Source organism: Stegostoma tigrinum, chromosome 28 (assembly GCF_030684315.1).
Source record: "Stegostoma tigrinum isolate sSteTig4 chromosome 28, sSteTig4.hap1, whole genome shotgun sequence".
Taxonomy (NCBI): Eukaryota; Metazoa; Chordata; class Chondrichthyes; order Orectolobiformes; family Stegostomatidae; genus Stegostoma; species Stegostoma tigrinum.
The window spans coordinates 25363390-25378253 of record NC_081381.1 but is presented as its reverse complement, the minus strand read 5'-3'; the positions used below and the strand labels follow the sequence as shown (position 1 = coordinate 25378253).

The 14864-nt window shown below is 40.4% G+C and overlaps 1 protein-coding gene across 9 annotated transcripts in view; it reads left to right on the top strand.

Annotated features, from left to right (window-relative positions):
- The first annotated feature begins 2256 nt into the window (after positions 1-2256).
- camta1a (calmodulin binding transcription activator 1a) overlaps positions 2257-14864 on the top strand; it is a 1145933-nt gene continuing 1133325 nt past the window's right edge. For 8 of the 9 annotated variants that reach the window (XM_048561404.2, XM_048561406.2, XM_048561403.2 and 5 more), the window contains exon 1: positions 2264-2354. In XM_048561404.2, coding sequence (XP_048417361.1) covers positions 2330-2354 — 25 coding nt within the window. In that variant the 5' untranslated portion in view covers positions 2264-2329. Of the gene's footprint in view, positions 2355-14864 lie in introns of all 9 variants that reach the window. The other variant, XM_048561408.2, reaches the window with a different exon arrangement.

Genomic DNA, 14864 nt, shown 5'->3' with positions numbered 1-14864 from the left:
AAATGTGCAAACTTCAGAACCTAATTGGATGAATATAGTTGACACTTACATGTCCTCTGAAATGGCTGTGGAAGCTACTTAATTGTATGAAACTGCTACGGAAAAGTTAAAAAGGAATAAAAGCACAAATGAGGCACTGGAAATGATACTGGCATATTCAGCTTATCAACCTGCAAAGCTCTCCTTACTAGCAGTGAAGGGGCTTATTCCAAACCTGGAGAAAATTAAGACAGCTTTCCTACAAACCAGTTAGGCAACAGGGTGACACAGTCATACTCACTTTCAGAAAATGTCCCAAATGCTGAGTAATCCTACCAGAAGGACAAACGATGAGGCATTCCACTCCCGCACTCCCATATGTCCAATTCTTCAAGGACCGCAACTTTCCCCCCAGTGGTCAAGAACGCCCCTGACTGTGTCTCCCGCATTTCCCGCAACACATCCCTCACACCCCGCCCCTGCCACAACCGCCCAAAGAGGATCCCCCTCGTTCTCACACACCACCCCACCAATCTCCGGATACAACGCATCATCCTCCGACACTTCTGCCATCTACAATCCGACCCCACCACCCAAGACATTTTTCCATCCGCACCCCTGTCTGCTTTCCAGAGAGACCACTCTCTCCGTGACTCCCTTGTTCACTCCACACTGCCCTCCAACCCCACCACAGCCGGCACCTTACCCTGCAACCGCAGGAAATGCTACACTTGCCCCCACACCTCCTCCCTCACCCCTATCCCAGGCCCCAAGATGACTTTCCACATTAAGCAGAGGTTCACCTGCACATCTGCCAATGTGGTATACTGCATCCACTGTACCCGGTGTGGCTTCCTCTACATTGGGGAAACCAAGCGGAGGCTTGGGGACCGCTTTGCAGAACACCTCCGTTCGGTTCGCAATAAACAACTGCACCTCCCAGTCGCAAACCATTTCCACTCCCCGTCCCATTCTTTAGATGAGATGTCCATCATGGGCCTCCTGCAGTGCCACAATGATGCCACCCGAAGGTTGCAGGAACAGCAACTCATATTCCGCTTGGGAACCCTACAGCCCAATGGTATCAATGTGGACTTCACCAGCTTCAAAATCTCCCCTTCCCCCACCGCATCCCAAAACCAGCCCAGTTCGTCTCCTCCCCCCACTGCGCCACACAACCAGCCCAGCTCTTGCCCTCCACCCACTGCATCCCAAAACTGGTCCAACCTGTCTCTGCCTCCCTAACCTGTTCTTCCTCTCACCCATCCCTTCCTCCCACCCCAAGCCGCACCTCCATCTCCTACCTACTAACCTCATCCCGCCTCCTTGACCTGTCCGTCTTCCCTAGACTGATCTATCCCCTCCCTACCTCCCCACCTATACTCTCTCCACCTATCTTCTTTTCCCTCCATCTTCGGTCTGCCTCCCCCTCTCTCCCTATTTATTCCAGAACCCTCACCCCATCCCCCTCTCTGATGAAGGGTCTAGGCCCGAAACGTCAGCTTTTGTGCTCCTGAGATGCTGCCGGGCCTGCTGTGTTCATCCAGCCTCACATTTTATTATCTTGGATTCTCCAGCATCTGCAGTTCCCAGTATCACAAAATGGACTGCAACGGTTCAAGAAGGTTGCTCAATACCACCTTCTCAACGGCATTCAGGGAAGGGCAACAACGCCTGATACGCACACCTCTGAAGAAGTGTAAAAGGAATGCTTTCACGTTTGGCTGAATGGCCTCCCTTTCTGTTGTATCATTCTCGATTCTATACCCAAACAAATAAAACTTAGAATATGGTGTCAGGAGTTAACACACGATCTCGGACTTTTACTTAAACTGACAATAAATAATCTCCTCTCCAGGCTTCGTGGCGCTGATGATGAAGTTCCAAAATGAACCAGGGGATGGTGCTCATCTTGTCCTCTGAATGACATTCCTTGTTAACAGTCCCGATTAAAAGGGGACGGGGCGGGGGAGAGAGAGAGAGAGAGAGAGATTGAAAATTTCCAAGTCTCACGAGAGGAGCCGTTGATGCACGGCAGCCTTCCCTGCGCGGGAACTCGAGCACGCGCACCTCCTCACGTCCATACACGCACGCCAAACGCCTTTCAGGGCGGCCACAACCAAACTCGATTACCGGAAGCTCCGCCATAATGACTGATACGCGTACGGACCAATAGTATGCCGATCCGACAGGCGAAGGGGAGGTGGGACGGTGCTTCGAATCCAATCGGTTGCGCGATACTGCGAGGGCGTGAAGTGGGGGCGGGTTGGGTTATGTGCCCGGCGCTCAAGGTTGGTTGAGCGGCGAATTCTCCGGCGGTCGGGTATAGGGATGTAAGTGGGGGACTGAAATGGCTGCCGAAAAGAAGCCGGAAGGTAAGGGGTAGAAGAGGCGGGGGTGGGGAAAAATTCCAGTGTGCAAACAAAACACTGATATTTAATCTTTAATTGTGATGACAACCTTCGGGACGACGAGAAAAAGCCAAATCTGACAGAACAAGGGGGTGTGAGGCGCTGCGAATTGAGCAAAAAACGGTTTAGATTCAATAAAATAATAGCTGTTTGGTTATAGAGAAGAACAAATGGTTTCTTTACAGATATTGAATAATTAGCTGTGTGTTCTTTAATCTCAGCAAACTGTCACTTTGTACAGAGGGAAAAAATATTATTTTAAATAAAATCAAATGTATAAGGTTGTGTGGTATTTGATGTCGGTAAAATCCACAAGAGGGCGGTAACAGATTGTTGATCTGGTATGAAAGTGATTTAACTCCTCGATCACTCTCCGATATTGAAATACTTTAAGTAATATTCTCTACAATAACGAGCAAGATCATTACAGACAAGTGGAAAATTGCATGTCAAGAGTAACCTCAGGTTCATATTTTGATTTAATTTCGGTTCGGATGCAAATTTACCAAAACAAAACCCCGAAACACTTGGAGATTGAATGGTTTGAACAAATGTAATATAAATCTGTGTAGAAAGTAATCGCTAAGAGAAGTTTAGTTTATTAATTCCAGTCATTTTATTTCAGGGACAGCAGTTGAATGAGGCTCCTGAATATTCATTCTGCATGCTCTCCATTGCTAGAATTTATAAACTTGTTAGAAAGTTTTTCTTTGAATGTACAACTTAAGAAAAGTAGTGCATCTCAAAAAGGTTTATGTAAAAAGCTATTCTTCAGTATGAATTATCTACTATTTTATTATTTTGATAAGTACATATCAGAACTTTTAAATATTCAAATGTTAATCCTTTAAAATGATAAACATGAAAATGTAATGAATCTCTTGCAAGTTGACTTTCCATAATGAGAGAACAAGTTGTAATTTTCCTTTATACACTGCAAATGAAAAAAATCCATGCAAGATACAGTAATCTGTAGTAAACTTTTGTAATTATAGTCATGTATGTTATGTCAGGTACTGAATGTAATATATTTAGCTTACAGATTTACAGTATTTGAAGCATTCTTTGCATATGTTATGAAAAAAGCAAATTACTTAGCATAATGTAATAAGTTACTTTGTAGGTTTGTCTGATTTGTATCGTTGGTGGAGATTCCCAAGAATCTAGAACAAAGATTACTTATCATATCAATTTGTCAGTGAAAAATGGTTTTACTTTTTTTAAAAAAAGCAACAATAGAACTATCACTCAAACCCATAATTGAGAAAATAGTTTTTGAATATATTGTCTGATGTTATTTTGTGCTCAAATGAAAATGTTACTTTTTCAATCCAGGCATTGAAATTGTGTATTTAGTGTGTGTGCTGTGGTGCAAAGGGACATTTTTTATAAGCTTTTAAAAAGTCTGTATTGATTGTGCACATAAAACTCTCACGGTCTTTAACCCTTTGTTTTATTGGTGCTGTTTGACATACGCAGCATGTCTCCCATAGGTAACATGACATGGATGCAAATAGTGTTAAGAGGAGCCCATATGTTATGTAATGTATTGCGGCTTTTCAGGAAACAGACTTTTGTCTTTCTTGAAGATTTGGACTCCTGTCAGAATAATTGTACCAATATCTGTGCCGTATGACAAGGAACGTTTTGATGGCTGCCAGATTTTTCTTTTCTCTTGGCTGTTGGTTTTACTTTTATTTAAATGATCAATTTCTCAGCCACCAGAAGGACCAGGTATCAAACTCAAAGATCTTAATTGTTTTTTAAGCAATTTCCTCGCACTGTTCTAACATTGGAACAGCTTACAGTATTTCTGTAAGACAACAAGAGAAATGAATCAAATATTCAATGGTAGTCTGTGCATTATCTCAGACAAGCTCTAGTTCAAGGAATCCTTTTTGTAGTTTCACCTATTCTCTGGAAACTTAGTACCAAATAATTACATCACTGCTGTTCATGGAGAAAGGAAATGAAGCAAAAATATTTCTGAAACTAATGTTGAGCATGCTTTTTGTTTCGTGTTGATGGTAATTATGGAAATTAAAGAAATCATGGTTATTGAAGCACTACATTATAGTGTTTGGGAATTATTGTGACAAGTCCAAGGATAAAGCACACAAACCAGCAAGGAAAATACTGTGGATGCTGGAAATCTGAAATTAAGATGCACATTGCTGGAAATAATTTCTGGCACCATCGGTGGAGAGAAAGAAATAGCAACATATCAGGTCTGTTAGCTTTCATCAGAATTGAAAAAACTTCTTTTAAAAAAAACTGATAGTTGCTTGGGGGAATTTCAGGAAAAAAACTCCCCTTTTTTTGACTCCTTCAAAGTGCTGTATGTCCCAGTTCGAGATTCTCTGCCATTTTGTGATGTTATGTAATCTTATTCCTTGGGCCTCGGAGCTGTGGAACTTCTCATCGCCCACAGGTTTCCCTGCCTTCCTGCACTCTTTTAAAAACCCGGACGTGGTGTTTTCCAATCCCTGTTTCATTTTCCTTCAGCTGATGATAACTGCGCTATGAACTTTGAAAGTAGATTTTGTATGTTACTGTGAAGTTGACAAGATGTAGATTCATAACATTTAGTTGTTGAAGGTATGTTGGTGGTGTGAAGTTTCTGCCTTTCTTCCTCCCCCCCCCCCCCCCCCCCCCCAACCTCCTCACCACCCCGACTTGAAATGATTGGAGAAGAAAGAAGTCCTTTTGGTGGTGATGCTTTTACTGGATTGCCATTTCATTATGGGTTAATATATGGACATCTAGCTCAAAGCTTTGAGTTGACCTAACTTAATTTCAGTTCTGAAAATTCCGATTTGCCTGGCCATTTGTAGGAACTGACTACCTCTTGATACCTTGGTCAACATGTTAGCTATGACTGAGAACAGTGGGATTGTCATGGCAAGCACTCTTGACCCCACTAGAGTCCACATTTCCTAATCTAAACCATGGTTGATTGCCCACTGGAATTTTCTCTAAGTTTTATAGTGTTGGAATCAATCAAATTTAAGTTTATTTGTAAAATATATTTTCATTCAAAAGTAGCTGTTTCATGGATATTAGTAAAATATGACTCTTGTTTAACTGTAGGATTATAAAAGTTTCTGTAGATTTAAAAATTCAATTCTGGACTATGGAACTGGTTGCTGCAGCAGTGATTTCTACGTGGGTGTCTTTGCCCATCTTGACACAATACAGCAGTTATCAAGTAGGCTAATGAGAGTAACAGAATATTGGCATTGGCAAATTGGGGACAATGTAAATTGTTTCTTTATCACCGATATCACATAGACAGGAATTGCAATGAAGCTCGTACAGCAGCAAGTGGAAATTTTAGTTGTATCTAGCGGAAAATTTTGATTGCAATAAATATGACTCTGTAATAATTATTGTAAAAGTGTAGGATCAAATTCCCATATCCACTCTTGATGTTCCCCATATCATCATGCTGAGCTGGAAGTTTATGCCCTGTACAGTTTTCTTTACAGTCAGATATAAAATTTTAAAGCAACAAGTGAGGTTCATAGTGTGAATGAGTGAGTAAATTGGTAATTTTGGTTTTGTCTGCGTTTGTTCTGCACTGCTCCTCTCATCAAACAAAGCGCAAGCTGATCAGAAATGAAATTTTTGAAAACTTCAAAACTTGTTTTAATTTGATTCATGTTCTAAAGCTTCAGATGAAGGATGGTTCCACTGTGGTTTATGAATTTCTCTAGTTGGTGGTGGAATGCTGCAGTTTTAGCACTTTATAGGCTGTTGAACTACCTTGTGTCTTAGAACTGCATTGTCAACTTCAGTTGGCTTTTTTTAAAAAACATTTTGTCCTTAATGTGACAGTATGTTAAGGACTGTAATAAAATAGAGAATGAAGTCCTCAATACTTGCTGTAGTTTTGCACGGGACTCCTAACAACTTTGCAATATGTATGAAATATACATTGAATACAAAATATCGTGCTTGATATTTTTCTATTGTAGTGGAGCAGTTTATTTTGTTTTGGTAGTCACAATTTTTTGGTAGAAGCATTTTGGTATTAAGTAATGGTGCAATGGTCCAGGACAAAAGGCATGCAGTTGCACCTTCACTGGTGATAGCCAGCTGAGCAACCCAGAAAACTAGTCTTGCATCACAATATAGCATAGAAAGAGCCCCTTCGGCTAGTTCTAACCCTTGTTTAGACTGTTTACTCACTGCTCCTGCGCAGTTTCTATCCCTCTGTTCACCTCCCATTCATGGGTCTATCAAGATATGCCTTAGAAGTTGCTAATACTCCTGCTTCCACCATTTCCACTTGTAGTGCATTCCAGGTGCTTACCACCATCTGTATGAAAAATTTCCTACACTTCTCCCCTAAACTTTCCCCCTGTCACCTTGAACCTGTGTCCTCTTGTAGTTGACCTTCCCATCTGGGTGGCGGGGAGGTGGGAAGCTTCTGACTATCCACCTTATCTATGCCCCTCAAAATATTGTAGACCTCTATCAGGTCACCCTTCAGCCTGCTTTTTTCCAAGGAAAACGATCTGAGTTTATCCAACCTCTAATCGTAACTAAAGCCCTCTAGATGAGGCAATTCCCTAGTAAACCTTCCCTGCACCCCCTCCAAAGATTTTGTTGCAGCATGGTGACCACTTATTGATCTTGATTGATGTATTAAAACCATTGGCAGTATACAGTTTCATTCTCATTATGCTTTGGGTTAGCTGATATCAGCCAATGCAGCATTAAAGTGCTGTAGCAGCTCTTGACATCAGAAGTGTAGAAAAGCAGCCAAACTTTTTCCTCCTCGGATGTTTGTAACCCATCTTTCTAAAATGCAAAAATATTACTATGTAATGAGGATGAAATTAAGTTCGATTCTGATGCCCTGACTGAATAATCTGTTGATAATCTGTTTTTCAGGCTCTCAAGTGATGGGTGAGCATTTGGGTGAGGCACTTGAAAGAAAATTGGCAAAAATAGAAATATGTATTAGCAGATTCTACAAAGTCATTAAAATCTGAATCAAAGAATGTGAGCTTGGCTTACCTCCAAAACCTGTGGAAGGATTGCACCTGTGTACGAAATTCAAGAATAAGTCGTCAATTATGTTCAGGGATGCCATTGACTTTTAAGGAGTGAAACCTCTGTATTCTTTTATTATTAATACACACAAACATTCAATGTTTTGTTCAGCTTAAATTGCATTTATTGGTTTCCAAGCCGATCAGCCCCTTCCCCAAAAATGAGTTTGTCACATTATATTGACTTTTTTACTGGACAAAAACTGCAGATTATGTGGGGCATTTTTTTAATATTAACTGAAAAAAATGTAAGTGATGTATAATAATGGGCCTATAAAGCAATAACATGAATTTATACAGTGCCTTGAACAGCCCAGTAGTGAAAGAGATGCATGTCAAACTAAAGTGTGACCAAAAGCTTTAGCTTTAAGGATGATATTAAGAAGGAGGTGAAGAGTCACAGAAATTCCAATTGATAATGGAATGAGAATATTTGGTCTGGGATCAGGTGGCAAGTAGCAGCAATTTATGTTGAAAACACTGATCAGATCTGGGGGTACTAAAAGTATGAATGAAGGTTTCAAGCAATTGGTTGAAATTAGTTTGGAGACCAGTGTTGTTTGGAAGGTGCATGTAGGTACTCATTGTGGGAGATAGGAAATGCAGTTAGATGCTCACTTGGGTGTTGAGGATATTGAAATTGCAAACAGTGTGATTCAGATTGGCGTGGGGGGGGTGGGTATGCCATTTGTAATGGAGCCAAATGATAATGGCCTTGATCCTGATGTTTAGCTGGAATAAATTGTAGTTCATCTAACCTGAAGAATATCAGGCAAGTGGTCTGATCACAGTGGCAATCCTACATCTCGAAAGTGGAGATAGAGAATTAGTGTTATCAATATAGATGTGGTGATATACTATGCCTATGTGTGCTACCAAAGGGCAACATGTAGGAGATCAATAATAATTCTTGGGTGGCTTTGGAAGTGATCGTGAGAATAGAAGCCAATGTGAAAGACATTCTGACACCTGTAAATAATTAAAAGGTGAACTATGCAAAGCGAGTCCTTTGGAAAATGGCAATAAAAGAGAGGTGTGGGAAGGAAGGAGCATGATCCAGTTCAGCTAAAGGTTGCAGGAGGATGGGGATATTTGTTACGAATGAAAGCTTTTATTCACGTCTGGGATCAGCATTTGTTGTCAGTCCCTAGTTGCTCTTGAAGGTGGTGGTGAGCTGATTCCATGAACCACTAGTCCCTATGCTGTAGGTTGCCCCATAGTGCCCTTGGGGAAGGAAGTCCAAGGTTTAGACCCGCTGCCATTCCTTCACTGTGTCAATATGTTTCCGAGCCTGGATGGTTAGACGAGCTTGCCGATGTTCCAATGTATCTGCTGCTCTTGTCCTCCTAGGTGGAAATGGTTATGTGTTTAAAAGCTATTGCCTAAAAGATTATGGGTGAATCTCTGCAGTGCATTTTGTAGATAGTACACAAAGCTGCTACTGAGCGTGGATGTGGTGCCAAAATCAAGTGGGCTGCTTTGTTCTGAATGGTGTTGAGCATCTTGAATATTGCTGGAATTGCACCCATCCAGGCATATGGGGAGTGTTTCATCACACTCTCCATTTGTGCCTTGTAGATGGTGTACAGGCTTTGGGGAATTGGGAGATGAGTTACGTGCCACAATGTTCTTTGTCTCTGATTAAAAACCGAGAGAACTGCAGATGCTGTAAATGAGAAACCAAAACTGAGGTTGCTAGAAAAGCTCAGCAGGTCTGGCAGCATCTGTGAAGAAAAAAAAAATCAGAGTTAACGTTTTGAGTCCGGTGAGGAAGAAGGTTCTGGGGAAGGGTTACTGGATCTGAAATGTTAACTCTGATTGTTCACAGATACTGCCAGACCTGCTGAGCTTTTCCAGACATTTCTGTTTTTGCTCCTTGTCTTTGACTTTTTCTTGTAGCCATTCTGTTAATGTGGTGAGTCCAGTTGAGCTGATCAATGGTAACCCCATGGATGTAAAATTCTGAAGCACCATTAACTTTAAAGCTGATGACAATTGAGCTGTTTGTTCTCCACTAGTCGCATTTCCCTTGCTTGAATAATTGGTTTCTAGTGCAGATTATGTTGGGAGAAAGCAATTTTTTTGAATAAAAATGAAATCATATTATTCATGATTTTTTGGATGGAATTTTGAGATTTAAAAATCCTGTAGCTCCATTTATTTGAAAAAAAAGTTTGTAGTGGGGGATTCAGCGATGGTAACACCATTGAATATGGGGGCTGTGGTTAGATTTTCCCTTATCGGAGGCAGTCATTGGCTAACATTTGTATGGTATGAATGTTACTCGCCACAAGTCAGCCCAAGCCTTGATATTGTCCAGATCTTGTTGTCTTTGAACATGGACTGCCTCGGTATCTGAGGAGTCATGATCAACGATACAACCAACTGTTTTGATGTTATTTGTTGCCCAAACATATTTTGAGGAAAGGGCCCATTTTTGACCAGTTTGACAGTTGTGAAATGGCAGTGGCTGCAGATGTGTCACTGTTAGCTGTTTCAACAATGACAGTGCCATCAGTCACTACTATGTATAAGGAATATTGTAGAAAAAGGATCTAGTTTCAGGATTTAATTATTAAGCCTTATGATGCTAACAGATATTGACAATAAAATGATTTCCAGTTAACAGCCTGTGAGTAATGAAAATGCATAAAAGGTTAATGGTTTATGGATATAGTTAATTCTGATATGTTATCCATATGAAGCTGTCCATTTTGGGAGCACTTAAACACTACATGTACGTGCGATCAGGAAATATTTTCATTCACATCTGACTTGGCCTTTAGGTAGAATTGGTGTGAATGTGAACCTTTTTAAAGTGCCTGGATGATTCCAAGTTATTGCCAATGTGGATTAAACCTGATTTTAAGTTATCACTGCAGCATTTGACAGTATCAGAGTAACCTTTAACAAATGTCCCAGGAGTGAAATTAAAACTATCTGATAAGTGCATTGCTTAGAGAATGTCTCATCCGCTGTGAATGTTCAGTGTGATCTTAGTCTCTGCTGGGTTAGCTATTCTTAGCCGTGTGACAATATGGGAGATTTAATTAGATCCCTGGCCGGGAGGCAAAAATTAACAGTATATCTGATTCTCGCTGTAATCCAGTGACTTCTGGTCTCCATATGTGTGTGTATACGCAAACACACTTTGAAGTATGTGATGGGTTCTGCATCAGAATATATGGGTCTGGAGGCCATACAAGGGAAGTGGGTATTTGAGCAGTATGTAAAGGGCAGCTAATGTCCATAGAATCCAACCCAGAATGATGCATTGTCTTTGGGGGTGGAGGAGGGCTCAGACGGGGAAACAATGCTGTAACAAGTTGTGGACCACCGAGTTCAGTTTGCTGCCTTGTTAGTGTTTCCACTAGGGGGTCACATCATGTGCTTTTTTTTCACACATCTTGATTCATTTTCATGAAAAAAATGTAAGAAACATTGAATGAAATATTAAGATTATGAGCCCATTTGATAAAAGGTTTGTAGAATATTAGCGCTGTTGTGTTGCCTAATTTTATCTTGGCATATTTTCTGAAATGCAAGTTAATTTAGCTTTCTTGAGTGCACATGTTACATTTGAGAATCTGATATGATTTTTTGTTTTAGTATAATTTTTGTTTTGCACCGTGAAGTGCACTATGCTGCTGTATAATTAGGTGTATTAGCCAGCCAGTATCTCTGGCTTTGAGGCCTAACTCCCAAGAGGCACTGAAGCCTTTGAGTTCCAGTTACAATCACAGCATGCCTTTTGGAAGGTAGAGTCACACAGCGCAGAAACAGATCCTTTGGTCCAACCAGCCCATTCTGAGCATCATCCATACTAAACCAGTCCCGCCTGTCTGCTGCTGGCTCATATCGCTCCAAACCTTTCCTATTCATGCCTTTATCCAAATGTCTTTTAAGCATTGTAATTGTACCCACATTCACCACTTCCTCAGTCAGTTCATTCCATATGCGAACCACCCTCTGTGTAAACATGCCCCTCATGTTTTTTTTAAAATCACTCTCCTCTCACCTTAAAAATGTGTCCCCTTGTCTTGAAATCCCCTATCCAAGGGAAAAGACAACTACCATTTATTCTGTCTGTGCCCCTCATTATTTTATAAACTTCTACCAGGTCACCTCTCAACCTCCACACTCCAGTGAGAAAAGTCCCAGCCAATCCAGCCTTTCTTTATAACTGAAATCTTCCATACCTAGCAACATCCTGGTAAATCTCTTTTTGAGCCTTTTCCAGCTTAGTAATGTCTTTCCTATCACTGGGTGACCAGAACTGGACACTGTGTTCCAGAAAGAGGCCTCACCAGTGTTCTGTACGACCTCAACATGACTTCCCAACTCGTATACTCAAAGGACAGAGCTCTGAAGGCAAGAGTGTCAAACTCCTTTTTTAACCACCCTGTCTATATGTGACGTGACCTTCAAAGAATTATGTACCCGAACCCCTTGGTCCGTCTGTTCTACAGCACTACCGAAGGCCCTACCCATGCTTGTACCAAAATTCAATACATTACCTTGTATTTATCCAGATTGAACTCCATCTGAAACTTATCAGCCCATTGATCCTTTTGATCAAGATGCCTTCGTAATTTTAGAAAACCTTCTTTACTGTCTACTGTTAATTTTGGTGTCATCTGCAAACTTAGTTATAGTATCCCTGCAGCGTGTAATCATGCCTTCAATATTCTCACTTAAGTCGTTTATGAACATGATTTTGTAAACCTCTAACAGGTTCCCACATTAATGTTCAGCCCCGGGGGGAGAAAACCCTAAACTATTCAGCCTCTCTCTAACTCAAACCATCCAGTCCTGGTAACATCCTTGTAAGTCTTTTCTGTACTCTCTCCAGTTTAACAACATCTTTCCTATACTATGGAAACTAGAATTCTACGCTGCATGACTTTGATTATGTGATATTATCAATGTAAATCAAAATAAAAATGTGGCCCAATTGGATACTGAGACTGGAATCATTTGGATGTTTGTTTTCTTATTCTCAAATGTTAATTTTTCAGTTAAACTTGGAAACCAAAAGAGGAATCAAAAAGCAGCATATTATTTAAATTTAAATTTAAATTTAAATTTTTTGCGTTTTGTTAACTTTTTTTTAATAACAATGCCTGCATAAGAGAGAATTTGCTCAGTTTAAGGAAGAGGAGAATCGGCATGAAACTGATCGATTATAGCATAACAAGGTGTTTTGCGAGGAGATGCTAAGAACAAAAATAGAAAGAAGTTTGTAGTCTGATTAAAGCAAAGATTTGTGGAGACAAGTACAAGAATAACTTAGGAATTAACTTCCAATTGACATAAACTTTGGGGGTCTTGGAGCTTTCTTATCTCAAAAGAATCATTTGAATCACTACAGTGTGGAAACAGGCCATTTGGCCCATTGGGTTCAGACTGATCCTCTGAAGAGCAGACCACACCCCTCCTGCCCCCGCCAGCCCACCCTATCCTTGTATCCCTGCCTCTCCCATGGCTAATACACTTAAACTGCACATCTTTGGACTGTGGGAAGAAACCCAGGCAGACACGGGAAGAATGTATGAACTCCGCACAGTCGCCTGAGGGTGGAATTGAACCTGGGTGCTTTGCTTTGTAAGGCAGTTGTGCTAACTGATGAATCATCATGCATCTTGTTGAATATAATTTAAGAAATATATTTATGGATGAATGGCTTTTTAAAAAAAAGGGAATGTTGACAATATTTTAGAAGTTCAATTTGTTTTATATCTAGCCTGAATTAAATGTTGTAGTTCATGGGATAGATTGAATAGAATGCAAGCATGATTTCTATTATCACATCTCTCGGAGAGTATCTGGTTTTGCCCCCACCCCACTCCCAACTGTAATGCAGTCCAAATCAAAATTGTCAGTCAGACATTCATTATTCTTTGAGAGTTAACCATTCAAAACTTCAGATTCCATTGAGGATTCATTTTAATTAACAACAAGTTTCAGAATGTAGTCCATGTGTGATCCATTAATCCATATATTTCTTTTACTTGGATTTATCATGAAATCTTAACAACCATAACATGTTTGGAGGGCAAGCCGTCCTTGGTTGTTAGAATTGCCAGTTGGTAAAACGTATTTGCTACTTATCTCCCCTTTCAATGAGATGGGGTGAAGGCAAATTATCGTGATTTGTCGATCTATATTGTTATGGTAAATAAAGATACGTAATTGTGGGGGGGGAAAAAGTCTGTTCCGTTGTCCTTTAGGCAGGAATTTGGCAGAACAAAACAGTTTGACCTGTTACTTAGTTACACAATCTACTAATATTTCTTGCCTTTGTAGCTGTTTGTTGTTATTTCAAGTTTTGGTCATCCTTGGTTTTCTGCCATTTTCATTATCTATCTGGAGAGAAATTATAACAGACAATAGCGACTTCTGTGCAGTCAACAGTGTTCTATTCACAATCTTGGAACAGAATTAGCAAATGGACTGCAGCGATTGAAGAAAGCAGCTTACTACCACCTGGGGCAATTAGGGCTGAGCAATAAACTGTTGGCTCAGTCAATGAAACCTACATCTCTTGAATGAAGGAAATAAAAAGCTGATGCAGCAGGTGCAGTCAGCATGCAAGATATATGTCAATAATCGATAGTTACTTGGCAAATAAAAATATCTTTCAAATTATTTATTAAACTACAACTTTTGATAGAATTTGGAAGTTTTCTGAATGAGTTAGTAATATTGTTAGAGAAAAGTTCTAATATGTGGAGTTGATGGTCTTTGCTGCACAGTGGAGCTTTATTATTGGAAAAATATTTCTTGTACAGCTCAGTGTTGATTTCAAGAGCTCTCCTCAGTTTTGAAGTAGTGTTGTTTGGTATGACCTGCCATTATGCTGTCAGTGACTTTGATGCTTTGATTAAAGTTTTAAATGTATAGAAATTCAGCAATAACTTAAACAGATATATGCAAATTTATTGGCATTTTCTGTTTTATACAGTGTATTTTGGGCACAGTTAGATTTGTAGTGAGGTGTATTTGGGTATACCTCTGTTAAATTTTCTCAGATGCACGCACATCTGTTTAGTTCATGTTTTACCTTTTTCTTTCCATTAACGTAACTCCCAGGTGAAATCAACAGTTTTAGTTATAACACAGTGCGGAGCTGGAGGAACACAGCAGGCCAGGCAGCATCAGGCGCGGGAAAGCTGACATTTCGGGTCGGGACCCTTCTTCAGAAATGGGGGAGGGGAAAGGGAGCTCTGAAAAAAATAGAGAGAGGAGGGGTGGGGCTGGGGAACATAGACCATCTGATGCTGCCTGGCTGTTCCTCCAGCTCCACACTGTGTTATCTCTGACTCTGACATTGGCAGTTCTTACTATCTCCACAGTTTGTGTTGCTTTTGTGCATCTTTTTCATATGGACAATACAAAAGTATGACAGGACAGA